The sequence below is a fragment of the Rhodnius prolixus genome, unplaced genomic scaffold, assembly GCF_049639745.1.
Source record: "Rhodnius prolixus isolate KJV_2025 unplaced genomic scaffold, Rpr scaffold_4, whole genome shotgun sequence".
Lineage (NCBI taxonomy): Eukaryota > Metazoa > Arthropoda > Insecta > Hemiptera > Reduviidae > Rhodnius > Rhodnius prolixus.
Genome location: NW_027411614.1, coordinates 4,686,539 through 4,706,869, shown reverse-complemented (window position 1 = coordinate 4,706,869; position 20,331 = coordinate 4,686,539). Strand labels below are relative to the sequence as shown.

The 20,331-nt window shown below is 36.2% G+C and overlaps 1 protein-coding gene across 1 annotated transcript in view; it reads right to left on the bottom strand.

The window, feature by feature from the left end:
• The window catches only part of LOC141455690 (uncharacterized), a 176,844-nt gene that overhangs the window by 5,523 nt on the left and 150,990 nt on the right, over nucleotides 1–20,331 (bottom strand). The window contains exon 5 of the mRNA XM_074130952.1: nucleotides 1,929–2,124. Coding sequence (XP_073987053.1) covers nucleotides 1,929–2,124 — 196 coding nt within the window. The remainder of the gene's footprint in view (nucleotides 1–1,928; nucleotides 2,125–20,331) is intronic.

The following is a 20,331-nucleotide window of genomic DNA, read 5'->3' as shown; positions in this document are numbered from 1 at the left end:
CTCCAATTCTAGGAAGCATTCTCTTTGGAAACGAAAGGATACAAAAAGGAGATAACTATAAAAATAAAAAAAAAGGTCCTGCTTTTTATAAGGAAAAATATTTGTATTGTCTCAGAGTCTTTTAGCTTCCTCTTCACTACTTCCTTTGCTAGTTTTTCCACTCTGTTTTATTTGAAATAATTTTCTCTTTTTCTTTGTCAAAAATTTATTTAACATTTTCTTTTTTCTTTTAAGATATTTGTCTGACATTTTTTCCCCATAATTTTTGTTTTTTTTTAAAAATAATTGGTAGTTCGTAATTTTGAAACATTTTTCTCTTTTTCAATATTCCTCTGAAAAGGGGAAAGTTGACTAGTTCAGGGAGCTTGGCATCCCCTGCAGATATCCTAGCCTAACAACACAAACAACTCAACTCAACATTCGTCTACAAGGCAAATCCAGTTTACCACCACCTATGCACTCATGCATTTAACAGTAAAAGTACTTAACGTGATAGATTTTTCTGATTAAAATGCTTTTGAATTTAAACTACTTCTAAACAAATCTAATCTCTTTCATTATAAGGATGTCAAACATGTATAATACAATAAACTGAAAGGGCAGAGCCATCTAAAGTGACCACAACGTAATTAGAGGCCCTGGTAGTGGCTATGTAAGATGTTCAATCGATAATATGGTTCTGTCACTTTATCGTATTATATGTGCGTTTAAAATTAGTTGCCAGCAGTGCATAGCTATCAGCTACTAAATCGATATACTCTTTAGTCCCGAGGTGTAATAAAATCATTTTCACTTTCTCTTACTTGAATAAGATGAAGCTTTTGTGATCAAGTCAAATTAAGTGCCCAGTGGAAAAGTGTTAACTTTGTTTCAAAGTATTTATAAACTTCAACTTCTCTAACAAGTAAGAGAATTCTTTGTATTTTGTTCAAAATGTGTAGCACATTTAATTCTATACACAAGAATTAGAATCAACAGATTTGCTGATATCAATCAGCATCGTATGGCATGAGAGCATATCTCTTTAGTTTCGAGACTTAGTTCTTGGACAAAATGGGGGGGCGCCAGAAAATCTTGGTAAACACTAATTTTATCTCTAGTTGAATATGTATGTGCAACGGCTCCTTATCATGGTGCTTCCAGCGCAAGCTAAGTCAATTAAACTTAACGTTACCAAACTAAAACAATGAATGGCTGCAGGCGCCACAACGTCGGACAGGCAAAATAAATTAGAACTTTCAGTTTGGGGGGGAAATCTTAATAGAAAATTGGTTTATACTATTCATTCTTTTGTCTTGTACGACCACTTGTATTTACTCTTTTTTAATTGCTTTTATAAAATGATTATTTAAAGCGTTCTGTCCACGATAGCCGAGCGGTTAGAGGGCTAAACCCGCATTGCTAAGATGTATTGTTGGTTAGTGGGTTCGATTCCCCTGGTCTAGGCCTTGGAATTTATTTAGCGGTTAATATGAGAACTTTGCTGTAAAGCATTTAGACGCCTTCATCAACGACACCTAATTTGGTAGTTGGACGTAAAGCCCGACTGAAAAAATAGGCATCAATAGCATTAATTTTAAAAGGATTTTATTACGATCTGGACAAATGTTTATAAATACAGTTTAAAAGTAGCATGTTTAAAAGAAAAATTGGTCTAAATAGTTTGAAATCAGAAATATAGTCTAAAAAGTTTGTCTAAGTCGTTTAAAGTCAGAATTATAGTCTGAAAAGCAATTCAACCTTTCTTTCTCTTCAATTTATCAAATTAGGTGGTAATAAGGAAAGTGATGTGAGGAATATGCTCGAAAACAGAAAAGAAAATTGATGAAGAATAAAATAAAAAAGAAAAATAGATTTCCGAAGGAGAGAGAAAGAAAAGAGGATAAGATAGAGGATAAGACGTTGAAAAGACGTTTGATGGAATTTACCTATTGAGCTTAGTAGACTTTAAAACCAGTGCAGATTGCACTAGAAGTGCAGCATGCAATACACATGCAACCGCCCATAATACCACCAAAGGTGCAGCAGTCTGCGGAGTTGGTCCTAGTGCACGAAGTATTGAACCTTCTGACCAGCTGGACGCTCGGTAGCCGCCAAATCCTCGACTAGTGTGGATACTTGCTCCTGAAATAGAGACAATACTTTAGGAAAGTTGCCTTGATTCCAGAAATTTCATCTTTTTATCTATATGATTTATTAAAATCAAAAATCAAAGAAAAAAAAAGCCTTTAAAAAATATGCATTTTGTCGACTTTTTTAAAATATACTTTTGACTTCAAAAATTCTGCACCTAGCTTCACCTTGAGTACTTTCTTTCAAAAACTCGAAAATACGATATATCAGTAAGTAATGTGTATTTTTATAGGCGAGCTTTACGTCCAACTGCCAAATTAGGTGCCGCGGACGGAGGCGACTAGCAAAAGTACTTTACTACAAAGTTCTCATATTAACCATTAAATAAAATCCAAGGACTACACCGAGGGAATCGAACCCACCAACCAACAATACATCTTAGCATTGCGGGTCTAGTCTATAACCGCCTAACATACTGTAACGAAGTTGACCTGGGCGGAGAAGAAAGGCCTAGGTTGTTCTAGAGGTTGAACGACCAAAGTCAGTAACAGGCCGCCACTGCATAAACAAAAGGGGCGGTATCTACTTGTGGCAGAAAAGAAAGGCCTAGATTGTTCTAGGGGTTAAGCGACTAAAGCCGGTAACAGGCCACCACTGTGTAGACAAAAGGGCCGGTCTGTATCTGAACTAGAAAGGAAAGGGCTAGATTGTTTAAGGAGTTAGTGACCTGTGTAAAAGCCAGCTAAGAGAAAGGCCTCAGTTGGGGTGGTGGCATATGTGTTTCCCAGCCAGTGATTGACAGGTAGGAGCGTGACAGAGAGTAGGAGGAGGGCGGCCCCAACTGAGGTGGTGGCAGTATGTTTTCTCCAGCCAATGAACGTCAGGAGGGCGTGGAAACTTATGCTCAGAGAGTTGGAGGAGGGCAGTCCCAGTTGGAGGGAGGCACCCAGTTAAAAGGAGGCAGACACAGCTGGAGAAGTTTAGTTTCAATCAAGTGTTAATCGAGTTTTTAATCAAGTTTTAAGGAGTTCTTAACGAGTTGTTAATCAGTTAGTTTTGGAGTTAGTCTTGGAGAGTCAGTGTTGAGACATAGTTAGAGAGAGTCAGTGTTGGGGAGTGCTTCAGTGGTAGCTAGTTGGGAAATTAGTCAGTTGATGAGTAGAGCTGTTTTAGTGCAGCTGAGACTAGTGCAATTCGGTGCAGTGCGGACCAGTGGTCAGTCGGGGAACAGTTTTGTGGCGTTACGAAGTGAGTAAGTAACAGTAAACTGTTGTGACTGTTGTAAATGGGGACTGTAATGAATAGCGTTAGTTGCTAGTAAATGTTACTGTTAGTTAATGTTAATGTGTGAATAAATCAGGTTATTACTTACAAACTTTAGCGAGTTTTATTATTTAATCAAACCCACATATTTAATAACTAGTGGCAGGCATTAGTTGTGAAAGTAAAGTTTTTTTTGGGGGGAAAAACTTTACATTGGTGTCAGAAGTGGGATATAGTAAAACCGCTAAACGAGTAAGTGGTGATTCGATTAGTTCGAGTGAATTGCCGGAAAGTTGTGGAAAACTGACGAGTGTTAAATGCCCGTAAGTACCCGGAAGCAGGAAATGGAGGAGTTAACAGCACTGATGAGGGAGCTGAAAAAGGGCCAAGATGAGTTTAAAAAGGGCCAGGATAAGATGATAGAAGGTCTGAAAAACATGGAAAAAACCCAAATTGAGATGATTGAAGATTTGAAAAACTGGCGGTTCGAGATTAGAACAGGCAAAGATGAAATAAATGGAGAAATAAAAAGGGAAAACGAGATACCAGGAGAAAGGAAGGCCGAAACAGACAACATACAAGAAGAAGACAAAGGCAGCAAGGACGACGCAGGAATCAGGTCGGACACTGGAGGTAAATGTGACCAGATTAAAGGAAGACATTGCCTTGTACAAGTTCAGGAAGCTGCGTGGGCAAAAGAAAGCTTGGGAGCGCTAGAAAACTGCAGCGGACAGGAAGAGCAAGACCAAGGTAAGAGAACCATTGTTCAACCAGGTGTGGAAGGGAGCCTTGAAGCGTGGACAGCGAGGAAAGAAGAGGGAGTTCAAGTACTGCTGCCAGGATCGCAAAGGGACGAAGGGCTATCGGACATCCACGGAGGTAACACCGGGATCCATCTTGCAGTGAAGAGGGCATTGGCCAAGCGGAGGCAGCGGTTCTCTTTGGTAGGCTACCACGAGGACGGTGTAGACTGGGTTAGTCGTAGCACCGAGTGGGTAGCAATGAAGAGAACCAGCCGAGGAACCAATGGCGCCCTGAGGCAGGACAAGGTAGGAACTCCGTGCAAGAGGATAGCCAGCGATATGGCAGCACCCTCTCCTGATTCCAGAAGAGAGATGCGCTACATTCTGGTTGCGATGGACCACTTCAGTGAGTGGGCAGAGGCCCACAACGTAGCAGATCAGGACGCGTCAACGGCAGCTGCAGCATCGGCGGCCTACCAGATCGTCGGCATCAGGAGAACACGGACGACGCCGCTGGAGCGAATCAACAGGACCCTAGAAGGCCATCAGAGGTCTTTGGGGAATGAACATCAGGAGGACTGGGTTGTACATACACCTCCCATAACGATGGCGTACAGATCGGCAGTTCAGGAGACCACTGGCCGGACACCTGCTAGCGATGTGTTCGGTAGGGAGCTTCCACTACCCAGAGACATTTTATTTGGCAGCCAAGAGACGGACGAATCGGACGTGGATAGCTGTACTGCGGAACTTCGCCGTAAGTTGAGAGCTGTGCGTGAAAAGGTACGCGACCAGATGAAGCAGGATGGTGACCGGAAGAAGGCATCGTATGACAGGCAGGTCATCGGAAGAACGTTCCGGAGAGGCCAGAAAATTTGGGCGTTTAAACGTGTCCGCAAAAAGGGAAAACCTCCTAGGTTGCTGGGTAGGATCTTACACCACTGTCTCACTGCTCAACGACCTGGTGTTCGAGATCCAACCTACGCCCAGATCCAAGATGAAGGTGGTGCACTTGGACCAATTGCTGCCGCACGTCACGAAGGAGACTTCTGTTCGGGACGAACAGTTCTAAGAGGGGGGCAGTGTAACGAAGTTGACCTGGGCGGAGAAGAAAGGCCTAGGTTGTTCTAGAGGTTGAACGACCAAAGTCAGTAACAGGCCGCCACTGCATAAACAAAAGGGGCGGTATCTACTTGTGGCAGAAAAGAAAGGCCTAGATTGTTCTAGGGGTTAAGCGACTAAAGCCGGTAACAGGCCACCACTGTGTAGACAAAAGGGCCGGTCTGTATCTGAACTAGAAAGGAAAGGGCTAGATTGTTTAAGGAGTTAGTGACCTGTGTAAAAGCCAGCTAAGAGAAAGGCCTCAGTTGGGGTGGTGGCATATGTGTTTCCCAGCCAGTGATTGACAGGTAGGAGCGTGACAGAGAGTAGGAGGAGGGCGGCCCCAACTGAGGTGGTGGCAGTATGTTTTCTCCAGCCAATGAACGTCAGGAGGGCGTGGAAACTTATGCTCAGAGAGTTGGAGGAGGGCAGTCCCAGTTGGAGGGAGGCACCCAGTTAAAAGGAGGCAGACACAGCTGGAGAAGTTTAGTTTCAATCAAGTGTTAATCGAGTTTTTAATCAAGTTTTAAGGAGTTCTTAACGAGTTGTTAATCAGTTAGTTTTGGAGTTAGTCTTGGAGAGTCAGTGTTGAGACATAGTTAGAGAGAGTCAGTGTTGGGGAGTGCTTCAGTGGTAGCTAGTTGGGAAATTAGTCAGTTGATGAGTAGAGCTGTTTTAGTGCAGCTGAGACTAGTGCAATTCGGTGCAGTGCGGACCAGTGGTCAGTCGGGGAACAGTTTTGTGGCGTTACGAAGTGAGTAAGTAACAGTAAACTGTTGTGACTGTTGTAAATGGGGACTGTAATGAATAGCGTTAGTTGCTAGTAAATGTTACTGTTAGTTAATGTTAATGTGTGAATAAATTAGGTTATTACTTACAAACTTTAGCGAGTTTTATTATTTAATCAAACCCACATATTTAATAACTAGTGGCAGGCATTAGTTGTGAAAGTAAAGTTTTTTTTGGGGGGAAAAACTTTACAATACTTTACTATAAAGTTCTCATATTAACCATTAAATAAAATCCAAGACCTAGACCAGGGAATTGAACCCACTAAACCAACAATACATCTTAGCTTTGCGGGTCTAGCCTATAACCGCTTAACATACTTTACTATAAAGTTCTCATATTAACCATTAAATAAAATCCAAGACCTAGACCAGGGAATTGAACCCACTAAACCAACAATACATCTTAGCATTGCGGGTCTAGTCAATAACCGCCTAACATACTTTACTATAAAGTTCTCATATTAACCATTAAATAAAATCCAAGACCTAGACCAGGGAATTGAACCCACTAAACCAACAATACATCTTAGCTTTGCGGGCCTCGCCTCTAACCGCTCGGCTATCGTGGCACCTGATATATCAGTGTATCTTTCCTCTTTGAGACAAACTTTTGGAACGTTTATTGCTAAAAAAAAACTTAACCTTATCTTAAAAAATTCTCAGATACTATAATAATTCAGTAAATAACTATTCTCTTTGACCTTCCATGAAAGTATTACGAGTATATTGTTAAATGCACTATGTTTGTTTGTTGTATTAATCTAAATTTCAAGTTCTAAACACATTTATTTAAGCAAATACTTGTAAAATCCGTGCATTTTTCCTTTATATTTGAATCACCACCTTACACACAAATTTAACCTCTATAGTAACTCACTAGAGCAGATGTGTTAAACTCAATTAACGACACGAATCTTTGGTTAAACAGGCTAGATTCACGTCGGCCAAATTTACAAATTTGATTTGATAGGTATGATTCATAACAACACAACTCAGAGTGCTCATTTTTTAACCTTGTTTAAAGACTTAAAAGTGCTTTACGTAAATATGTATCCATGATTTGTTCAAGTGTCTATTCAAATTAAGAACTTGTTTTTTAAATTGGCTAATTTCTCCTTCGGATTCGCAATGAGTGAAAACAAAAAAAAAGGTCTACCTCAGTTGTAAGATCTAATTCTAACCTAAATAGCCGTTGTCATTACCGCTAAACACCCTATTCCTGTCCAAACCTGCTAATAGTTCTAAAATGTTCCTTCGTTTTTCCGCAAATGATTCATACCAAAAGAGGTCCACTCCTGTTATAACATTTAGTGCTGTCCTATTGAATAGATTTTTCCTAAAACAATTGTTTAGATCGTACATGAACACTTCTCATTATGTGTTACTGTTTTTATTTAATTTTAATTTGCATTATAAATATAATATACAAAAAAAGAGCCATCATTGGCTGAAATACCGTCTACACAGAATTTTGCCCAATGAAATTATTAAAAGAGAAATTATTAATGGTTTAAAGAATACTTTAATTTGTGTAATAAATATAGTTCTTCCTATTTAATAAGTGAAGCTAATTATGAGGGTTCAGCAGATAATTTACTGGGTGCTCGTACATTCAGAATTTCAACAAAACTTAATTAGTAATATGAATAATTACAGAGTTCACAAATTGTGTAATGAATTAAATTTAGATCTGTCATCGTGGCATATGGTTTATTGTTAATTAATAATAGTTGTATATTATACATATTCTTAAATAATCTAAAATCTGGACGGGCCTTCACTCTTAGTTGGCCCTTAAACTAAAAATAACGGTTCAAACACTAGTAAATTATATTACGAGTATATTTTACTACTTAAATGAAAATTCCAAAATTTATTGAGAAGATTTTAAAAAAATGTTAAAAGAAAGTTGTAAGAATCAGCTGTTTAACTTCATCTTAAAAACTTGAATTGCTTTAGAAAATAAAATCCAAAAATTAATTCAGACCAGGCGCCACGGTAGCCGAGCGGTTAGAGGCTAATAATGCAAAGCTTTTGACGATCAACCTTTTATACAACTAGCCCTACCGGAACAGTTATAACAGGTATCGCTGATTTTTTTTCCCCCCCCATGGCAGCACGCATTTTCCCTGACCGGTTTTGGACTTTAATCCATCATCAGAGGTAAGATTAATGAGTTTATTGTAAAGATTTTCACTTTACTTATGTTTCCTTTTCGACCTTCAAAGTTAGCAGTAAGTGTAATACGAAAAATGGAAACACAAGTTAAATATAAAGCTCTACTATAAAACTGACTACCACTGATGATGGATAGAAGTCTGAAACCGGTCAGGAACACACCAGCACTGCCAACCTAACCAAATTACCAAAAAGATCTTGTGGACGGAAGCAGAAGCATCTACTTTTCCATTTAAACTCTTTTTTCCCAACAAATTAAAAAAAAGAAGTAGCTACACCCCAGAATTCGATCTCCCACTTCTAAATTCACGCTTCAGAACTACTATACCAACACCAATTTCAGACCTACGTACCTATTTGTCTGTCTGTTTTTTTGTATATATAGTGAATAAAAAGACGGTAACCGAGCGGTTAGAGGCGAGACCTGCATAGCTAATATGCATTGTGGTACTGGGTTCGATTCCCGGTCTTTTAGGCCTTGGATATTATTTAATGGTTAATAAAAGAAATTTACAGTAAAGTACGTTTACTAGTCGCCTCTGTCCAAGACACCTAATTGGTAGTTGGACGTTAAGCCCTGCCTGAAAAAATAGGCGATTACTTTACTTTACTTTAATTTAAACTATAATCTTTCAATTAAAGTAAAAAAAAACTTTGCTATTATTTAATAAATAATTAATACTATTTTATTCCAAAAATACAGCAGTCACCAGCTACGTGTGACGTCATAAAGTATTCTCTAAATATTAATCATTAAAATTATTTCAAGCATAGAAAACTATTTTCTAAAAATTAATAAAATCAATCAATATTGAATGATTTTTAATAATAATAATAAAAATAAAAAGTACCATATGTAACTAGGCAGTAGCCAGTAGGTAACAGCCAGTGTAACCTTTGAACAGCTGATCGTAGTTCAACTCTGGTTCTGGTGGAGGTAACATCACTTCTACTCAGTAAGTACATTTTCTTAATTTAAATTGATAATATTCCATCAAATTCATATTATTATTAATAGTTTATTAGAAAGAAAGAAGAATACATACAAAAATAATTGTTTTAAATAATTTTATTTAAAGAAATTAAGAAAAACTAGAAATGACGTAGTAACAGTAACACAGGCATGAATTTTCACTTCTACGAATTTAAATGAATATATTGTTTTAGTTTTCAATATTTTTAAACTATTGTTGACTGTTTTAGAGTAATTTAGTCTTAGCAATAAAAGTTTGATGGATTTTTTTTGTGAGGATCTAGTAATACAATTCATTGAACTCAATTGAGTGCATGGTAATAGTAGATTTTGTTGAATAAAACTATCTTCAATGTTGCAAAATGCATGCTAAACTTATTACTACTATTACCATCATTAGTATATTACTAAATATAATTTATTTTATTTTATGCAAACTATGTTTCACTAATCTTTTATTTCTATTGTTACAGGAACCGAGTTCGTGTAGTGGACTACATCGATGGATATGTCGTAACTGCAAGATATTTTTACATATCCCAACCTACAGAGTGTCACTCGCTCTAGGCTCGCCTTCAGCTAGTGGCACTCTAAAATCTCCTCATCAAAATTTTATTATTTTTATACATGCTCAAATTAATTCTTTTTAAATTGTTCATTAAATATTAACAAATTTAGGGGACAAATCGAAATGAGATAGGTTTCAGGTGTTCGTTGTTTTTCATAGTTTGAATATTGGTCTAAACACTTTGATAATAGTGTTTCTTTATAATCTGTGGGGAAGGTATGGATTAGTTGTTTATTGACATCCTAGGATTTTAGTTAGATTCCAGCTGTAACAAATTTTAAGCTGTGGTTTTCTTGCTTATTCTATTCTACAACTTGCCCCAATCATAACATTCGTACAAGATTCAACTATTTCTAAACCAACTCCTTCAATCAGTGATTAAGAAATTCAACGCTAAAAACTTCTCTACCTATTTTGAAAAGATCAAGAATGCAAGATTCAAAAAGGCTGCTTTACAACTCCTCTAAATCTAAACATCAGCAATACAAGGTCTAACTATTATCAACCTACTTCTTCGATCAGAGAGGATCAATCTCGCCACTATAATCCTCTTTACAGAGAAGCCTACTCCTTCAATCAGAGAGGATCAATCTCGCCACTATAATCTTCTGTACAAAGAAGCCTACTCCTTCAATCAGAGAGGATCAATCTCGCCACTAAAATCTTCTTTACGAAGAAGCCTACTCCTTCAATCAATGAGGATCAATCTCGCCACTATAATCTTCTGTACAAAGAAGCCTACTCCTTCAATCAAAGAGGATCAATCTCGCCACTATAATCCTCTTTACAGAGAAGCCTACTCCTTCAATCAAAGAGGATCAATCTCGCCACTATAATCCTCTTTACAGAGAAGCCTACTCCTTCAATCAAAGAGGATCAATCTCGCCACTATAATCTTCTTTACAAAGAAGCCTACACCTTCAATCAGAGAGGATCAATCTCGCCACTATAATCTTCTTTACAAAGAAGCCTACTCCTTCAATCAGAGAGAATCAATCTCGCCACTATAATCTTCTTTACGAAGAAGCCTACTCCTTCAATCAGAGAGGATCAATCTCGCCACTATAATCTTCTTTAAAAAGAAGCCTACTTTTTCAATCAAAGAGGATCAATCTCGCCACTATAATCTTCTTTACAAAGAAGCCTACACCTTCAATCAAAGCGGATCAATCTCGCCACTATAATCTTCTTTACAAAGAAGCCTACTCCTTCAATCAGAGAGGATCAATCTCGCCACTATAATCTTCTTTAAAAAGAAGCCTACTTTTTCAATCAAAGAGGATCAATCTCGCCACTATAATCTTCTTTACAAAGAAGCCTACACCTTCAATCAAAGCGGATCAATCTCGCCACTATAATCTTCTTTACAAAGAAGCCTACACCTTCAATCAGAGAGGATCAATCTCGCCACTATAATCTTCTTTAAAAAGAAGCCTACTCCTTCAATCAGAGAGGATCAATCTCGCCACTACAATCTTCTTTACAAAGAAGCCTACTCCTTCAATCAAAGCGGATCAATCTCGCCACTATAATCTTCTTTACAAAGAAGCCTATTCCTTCAATCAAAGAGGATCAATCTCGCCACTATAATCTTCTTTACAAAGAAGCCTACTCCTTCAATCAAAGAGGATCAATCTCGCCACTATAATCTTCTTGACAAAGAAGCCTACTCCTTCAATCAAAGAGGATCAATCTCGCCACTATAATCTTCTTTACAAAGAAGCCTACTCCTTCAATCAAAGAGGATCAATCTCGCCACTATAATCTTCTTTACCAAGAAGCCTACTCCTTCAATCAAAGAGGATCAATCTCGCCACTATAATCTTCTATACCAATCTTGAATGAATCAAGAATGCAAGATTCAAATGGCTGCTCTACAACTTGTCTCTGCTCATTAACAAAATCAATACAAGATCCAACTATTTTCAAGTATTCAATCAATTTGTATTCAATTTATTGACCCCTAATCAACCCATCTTACCGTTGTTCTTAAAGCAATTTATAATCGATTATTCCAAAAGTATAGTAAGCTGTAGTTGACCAATTAGGAACAGAACCTTCATCCTGAGATTTCAACAATATCATTGTTTTCTTTGAAGAAAAGTTTTGATGTTCCTTCGACTAAAAATTTAATTTGTTCAACTGGTCAGTCAGAGTTCCATTGCTATTGCCAAACTCAGCTAGTCTTGTTCTCGTCGGCTGTTCTATTTCTCTATTTTTAAATTTTTATCTTCTGTTTAGGCCCCTTATTGCACATGTTGTATGTGATCTTTTTCTGCAATATACCAAACTTTAAAATTGTTTACAGACTAATACTTTAGTTGTAAATAATAAACTTTATAGAATTTATGTTTGTCGTCTTAAGTTGGAGGAGTAAGTCTTAATTTCTTTATATTTTTAACAGTAGAAAGGTTTATAGACTTACGAGAACTAACAAAACGGTAAATCAGATTATGTGAGAGAATTATCTCTTGGTTTTTTATCCAGACTTAAGATTTAAACTTATTACAGATCATAGTTTAGTGTTTCCACCTCCAACGGTAATGGTATGGTAGTGTAATGGATTTTCTCAATTCATAAACGTAATCTACGACTCAGAAAGAGGTCCAAGAATATTAACACAGGTAGTGAAGTGCGATGACTTATTCCATCTCTTAAGGTTTAACATATGAGCTTTGCACATTTAGTCGCTTCTAAACGTAACAAACAGCTTTAAATAAGTTGGTATTCCGAAGTTTAGTTTGCCAGAAATTTTCAAACAATATAGTAAAACTGATCATAACATATTACATATGCTGAGAGAAATTAAGATAGTATACATATATTAAAATTGTTGAGATAAAATAGGTTAATTAAAAATAACGTTAAATTATATGACGCAATTATAATGATAAATTTTAATAAAACTTCTTCATTGAATTGGACTTTTTTATTTCATGTTACTTAATGATAAATTTCTGAAACTTATCCTAAACATCAAGCATCACAATTATAGTCTGTGCTATAAAAATCTATGATCACTTTTTTCATCTGCTAACAAAACAACGAACCTGTATCGAGGTAACTGCAGACGTTGGACTGCAGCCAGCCCTGAGTTATCTCAGATATGAGGTGCTTAATAAGTTTTGTTAGAATTAAAAAAAAAAAAAAAAGAAGTGGATTATGAATATTGTAAGCTAAAAGACAGACTGTGGTGATGTTTGTTGTTAGGAGTTAAGAAATAAGAAATATATTTGTGCTTCAGCAACATTCGCGAGCTGTTTGTTGCGAGTAAGAATAAATGGATATTTTTTTAAAGCTCCAAATTGGAAAGACGTTAAGAGATGAAATTGTGCTTTGTACGATCTTGTTCAAAAGCTGTGTTACTTTAAGGTTTTAAATTGAGAAATCTTTTTTACACCCTATGTTTCTCTCAATGGTGGGATGGAAATCTCTGAATCATGAACAGTAATAATAAGTTAAGGAAAACTAAGACTTAGAACTTCTCATATGATCTGATCTCACCATTTGTGAGTTCCCATAAGAATTTTAGAAACTCTTTTTCTGATATCGAATTGAAAGATAATGGAATTGAGAAATCTCTGTAAACTTAAAGCTGGGTCTATAGTTCGACGAAATACCGCGCGTATTTTTCTGATTTGCTGCTCGCTACGATACCTTTATAGCAACGACGAAAATAATCTGCGTATATCAAAGAATAGCGAGTCGTTCGTGGCGTCGAATGCGGCCGATTTTCACGATATTAGCCGCTTTATTTCTCGTAATCTTTCTGCGGATTCGCTCGGCTCCGTGCTCCGTTACACGCCGTTCCGTTAACTTCCGTTCCGTTACATGCCGTTCCGTTAACTTCCGTTCCGTTACCGCCGTTCCGTTAACTTCCGTTCCGTATTCAAATGATCACGTTCTTTTAAACCCAGCCTAATAAGACGACAAATAAGAAATATCTATAGTTTTTATTTAAAAGAATAAAATTAGTTTCTGTCTGGTAACAATCTTAAATTTTGGTTCAATTTAAAAAAAAGATCACGTCCAATATAGTGCAAAAATTGTCCTACATATTGAGTTGTTATTAATTTTTACTCTTTGAAATAGAAGACTCTCTAACTCACAGACTAACAGTAACTAATTCAATTTTTGATTTCTGAAGGTGATATAATTTAAATGTGTTCTTGTTTGGAATTTGAGGTCATTTCATTTGCCCTTTATATTATTGATTGGTCATTTCAATGATTTGTTACGTCTGGTAAATTCTATTTTGAAGTATACGTCGATTAGGTTAGGTGGGTATAGACAAACTGGATTAGAAGGTACAGTTTTGATGGGATAGTTGTACTGGATTTGATGGAATAGATGTACTGGATAAGATGGGATTGGTTTACTGGATAAGATGGGATATATGAATCTAATTAGAGGGGATAGATGTACTGGATTAGATAGGATAGAGGTCCAGGATGAGATGGGATAGTAGAACTGGATATGATGGGATAGATGTACTGGATTTGATGGAATAGATGTAATGGATAAGATGGGATTGGTGTGCTGGATTAGATGGATGTACTGAATAAGAGGGAATAGAAGAGCTAGATATAATGGGATAGATGTACTGGATAAGATGGGATTGGTTTACTGGAAAAGATGGGATTGGTTTACTGGAAAAGATGGGATATATGAACCTAATTAGAGGGGATAGACGTACTGGATTAGATGGAATTGATGTATTGGATTGGATAGGCTAGAGGTCCAGGATAAGATGGGATGGAAGAGCTGGATATGATGGGTTAGATGTACTGGCTTTGATGGAATAGATGTACTGGATTAGATGGAATTGATGTACTGAATTAGATAGGATAGAGGTCCAGGATGAGATGGGATAGTAGAACTGGATATGATGGGATAGATGTACTGGATAAGATGGGATTGGTGTGCTGGATTAGATGGATGTACTGAATAAGAGGGAATACAAGAGCTAGATATAATGAGAAAGATGTACTGGCTTTGATGGAATAGATGTACTGGATATTATGGGATAGATTTATTGGATAAGATGGGATAGATGTACTGGATTGGATGGAATTGATGTACTGGATTAGATAAGATAGAGGTCCAGGATGAGATGGGATAGTAAACTGGATATGATGGGGTAGAAGTACTGGATTTGATGGAATAGATGTACTGGATAAGATGGGATTGGTTTACTGGAAAAGATGGGATTTGTTTACTGGAAAAGATGGGATATATGAACCTAATTAGAGGGGATAGATGTACTGGATTAGATGGAATTGATGTATTGGATTGGATAGGCTAGAGGTCCAGGATAAGATGGGATGGAAGAGCTGGATATGATGGGTTAGATGTACTGGCTTTGATGGAATAGATGTACTGGATAAGATGGGATTGGTTTACTGGATAAGATGGGATATATGAACCTAATTAGAGGGGATAGATGTACTGGATTAGATGGAATTGATGTACTGGAGTAGATAGGATAGAGGTCCTGAATGAGATGGGATAGATGTACTTGGATTAGATGGGATTTATGACCTGGATGTGATGCAATCGATGCGCTGGATTGGATAAAACTGGTGTGCTGGATTAGGTGGATGTACTGAATAAGAGGGAAAGAAGAGCTGGATATGATGGGCTAGATGTACTGGCTTTGATGGAATAGATGTACTGGATATGATGGGATAGATTTATTGGATAAGATGGGATAGATGTACTGGATTGGATGGAATTGATGTACTGGATTAGATAGGATAGAGGTCCAGGATGAGATGGGATAGTAGAACTGGATATGATGGGATAGATGTACTGGATAAGATGGGATTGGTTTACTGGAAATGATGGGATTGGTTTACTGGAAAAGATGGGAAATATGAACCTAATTAGAGGGGATAGATGTACTGGAGTAGATGGAATTGATGTACTGGATTGGATAGGATAGAGGTCCAGGATGAGATGGGATAGTAGAACTGGATATGATAGGATAGATGTTCTGGATTTGACGGAATAGATGTACTGTATAAGATGGGATTGGAGTGCTGGATTAGATGGATGTACTGAATAAGAGGGAATAGAAGAGCTAGATATGATGGGATAGATGTACTGGATTGGATAGGATAGAGGTGGTCCAGGATGAGATGGGATATTAGAACTGGATATGATGGGATAGATGTATACTGGATATGATGGTATAGATGTACTAGATTTGATGGGATAGATATACTGGATAAGATGGGATTGGTTTACTGGAAAAGATGGGATATATGAACCTAATTAGAGGGGACAGATGTACTGGATCAGATGGGATTTATGACCTGGATTTGATGCAATCGATGTGCTGGATTAGATGAAATTGATGTGCTGGATTAGATGGATGTATTGAATTAGAGTGAATAGACGACCTGGATATGATGGGATAGATGTACTGGCTTTGATGGGATAGATGCACTGGATATGGTGGGATAGATTTATTGGATATGATTGGATAAAAGTACTGGATAAGATGGGATAGACGTCCTGGGTTAGATAAGACAGATTTACTGGCATAGATGGTACAGATGTTCTGAGTGGATTTGATGGATAAGATTTGAACTGGATATAATGGGATAGATGTACTGGATTAGATGTGATAGACGTTTGATTAGATGTGATAGATGGACTGGATTAGGTGGGATAGATGTCAGATTAGATGAAATAGATGTACTGAATTAGCTGAAACAGTTATCTTTTTGTCTTCTTTTGTGTTAACTCTAGACTAAGCTAAACTGACTCTTCTAAACTTTTTATAATAGATTTCAGAGAAACACTATTTGTTGTGCTATTTTATTTCGTCTTTGTCTTGATGCTTTGCCTGGTCATATTGTACATGATTTCCACCGTTTCTAATGTATTCGTATCTTTCTTTTTTGTAAATACTTTGTATGTTCATATATTAAGATGTAAATTATAATCGCACCAAGCTAACAGCTTGACATCGTTTGGTCCCGATCGATCTTTTCCCAAGTTTAGTAAGCTGTAGTTCACCAATCAGGTATAGAATCTTCATCCTGGGATTTTATTGTTTCCTTTGAAGAAAACATTTAATGAACACACATAAATAAGAATGTGGCTGTACAGGTATAGAAAAAAGGTTAAACTTATACAAACTAAAATTCTATACTTGGTTTTGATGTTCTTTCGACTAAAAATTTAATTTGTTCAACTGGTCAGTCAGAGTTCCATTGCTATTGCCAAACTCAGCTAGTCTTGTTCTCGTCGGTTGTTCTATTTCTCTGTTTTTAAATTTTTATCTTCTGTTTAGGCCCTTTATTGCACATGTTGTATGTGATCTTTTTCTGCAATATACCAAACTTTAAAATTGGTTACAGACTAATACTTTAGTTGTAAATAATAAACTTTACAGAAGATCTGTTTGTCGTCTTAAGTTGGAGGAATAAGTCTTAATTTCATTATATTTTTACAGTAGATAGGTTCATAGACTTACGAGAACTAACAGAACGGAAAATCAGATTATGTGAGAGAATTTTCTCTTGGTTTTTTATCCAGACTTAAGATTTAAACTTATTACAGATTATAGTTTAGTGTTTCCACCTCCAACGGTAATGGTATGGTAGTGTAATGGATTTTCTCAATTCATAAACCTAATCTACGACACAGAAAGAGGCCTAATATGAGGTCCAAGAATATGAACACAGGTAAGTGAAGTACGATGACCTATTCCATCTCTTAACGTTTAACATATGAGCTTTGCACATTTAGTCGCTTCTAAACGTAACAAACAGCTTTAAATAAGTTGGTTTTCCGAAGTTTAGTTTGCCAGAAATTTTCAAACAATATAGTAAAACTGATCAATTTAACTGATAAATTTAATGATTAGATCTATGTTTTGTATTATTTAAATGGAACATTGTTGGAGAAAAAATCAGCTGAGAGTGTCTTCGTTTTGTCTTGTGTTTCTGTTTGGTTATTGTTCACCATTGCTTTATTATGTCATTATCCCATATAGTTTCGAGTTCATTAAGGTAGTGATTTTAGAGAAAGTAGATGTGGTTTATACAGGAGGATTATTATAATTTTTTTTAAATCAAATTTAGTGAGTAAAAATTTTATTTTTAAATGAATATATTATTTTTAACCTTTGATATATTTTAGAACAATCAGAACATACAATTTCAACTTCTTTACTGAATTGGACTTTTTTATTTCATGTTACTTAATGATAAATTTCTGAAACTTATCCTAAACATCAAGCATCACAATTATAGTCTGTGCTATAAAAATCTATGATCACTTTTTTCATCTGCTAACAAAACAACGAACCTGTATCGAGGTAACTGCAGACGTTGGACTGCAGCCAGCCCTGAGTTATCTCAGATATGAGGTGCTTAATAAGTTTTGTTAGAATTAAAAAAAAAACAAAAAGTGGATTATGGATATAGTTAACTAAAAGGCAGATTGTGGTGATGTTTGTTGTTAGGAGTTTAGAAATAAGAAATATTTATTACCTGTGTCTTTAGTAACATGAAATCAAAGCAGTACAATTGAGCTGAATTGTAAAATAGAATGTTGATTGTTCGAACTATACGTTGAGTAATATGTCACAACATTTAAAAATTAAAATATGACCACAAATTTGAGATTTACAACATCCTTCTGGGGCCCGCAATTTCACTTTCGATAAGTCTACCATTCTGAGTGAACTCGGGATTATACAATAAAACAATGGTGAACATTTTATCCAAATAGAAAATACATGACAAAAACTAGTCACTGGACAATTTCAGCAGAATTTACACAACTTAATCTAAAATAATACTCAACAGAGAGCCAAACATTTGAATTTACCAGCAGAAGATTGCTCATTGCTTGCATCTTTCACTTTTTTTTAACTAATATCCATTCTTTAATTCTTCAGCAAAAATTTACCTTAAGAATTTATAAAAGAAAATATTGTATTTTAGGTTTTATCTTAATGAACAAAACTCAATTTATTTATTAAAATTATTTAAATTGTTAATTTGTTTATAAGCAAATTCGTCTTCCAATGATGTAAATATCATATTTTCAGCTTGAAAATTTGCTCGAAGAGGTTTTCTATTCAGAAAATCAATTAATATTCTCCAAATGGAGATCGCATTTATTCGCGAGCTGTTTGTTGCGAGTAAGAATGAATGGATATTTGTTTAAAGCTCCAAATTGGAAAGACGTTAAGAGATGAAATTGTGCTTTCTACGATCTTGTTCATAAGCTGTGTTACTTTAAGGTTTTGAATTGAGAAATCTTTTTTACACCCTATGTTTCTCTCAATGGTGGGATGGAAATCACTGAATCATGAACAGTAATAATAAGTTAAGGAAAACTAAGACTTAGAACTTCTCATATGATCTGATCTCACCATTTGTGAGTTCCCATAAGAATTTTAGAAACTCTTTTTCTGATATCGAATTGAAAGATAATGGAATTGAGAAATCTCTGTAAACTTAAAGCTGGGTCTATAGTTCGACGAAATACCGCGCGTATTTTTCTGATTTGCTGCTCGCTACGATACCTTTATAGCAACGACGAAAATAATCTGCGTATATCAAAGAATAGCGAGTCGTTCGTGGCGTCGAATGCGGCCGATTTTCACGATATTAGCCGCTTTATTTCTCGTAATCTTTCTGCGGATTCGCTCGGCTCCGTGCTCCGTTATACGCCGTTCCGTTAACTTCCGTTCCGTTACACGCCGTTCCGTTAACTTCCGTTCCGTTACCGCCTTTCCGTTAACTTCCGTTCCGTATTCAAATGATCACGTTCTTTCAGACCCAGCTTAATAAGACGACAAATAAGAAACATCTATAGTTTTTATTTAAAAGAGTAAATAAGAGTTTCTGTCTGGTAGCAATAATAAATTTTGGTTTAATCTAAATAAAAGATCACGTCCAATTTAGTGCAAAAATTGTCCTACATATTGAGTTGTTATTAATTTTGACACTTTGAAGCACAAAACTCTCTAACTCAAAGACTAACAGTTCCGGAAATTTACAATAACTAATACAATTGTTGTTTTTCTGAGGGTGATATAATTTAAATGTGTTCTTGTTTGGAATTTGAGTTCATTTCATTTGCCGTTTATTATTGTTGAAAGTAAAGTTCAGCTTGATTTTTCAAAGAAAGTTTTCTTAGTGCCCACTTCCAAGACTGTATTGTATTTGTATCCAAGTAGGCTCAATATTACGTTCTAAGTGCAAGTAGTTTGGTGCAATCGTTGGTCATTTCAAAGAACTGTAGCGTCTGGTAAATTTTATTTTAAATTATAGGACTATTAGAAGTTAGGTCGGTATAGTTAAAGTAGATTAAAATGGATAGATGTTCTGGATTAGGTGGGATAGATGTCCTGGATTTTTGGATTTGACATTTAGCGGATTTAAGGGATAGATGTACTGTACTAGATAGGATAGATGAACTGTATTACAGTAGATAGATGTACTGGAGCAGATAGGATAGGTGTACTGGATTAGATGGGTTGGTTAAACTGGATTTGATGGGTTAGATGAACTGGATTAGATAGGTCGTTAATATTCGATCAGAGTATCGTTGGTAAGACGTAGAAAAAGAAAGCTATTTTTATTCCCTTTTGAATTGAAATCTCTTTGCCTT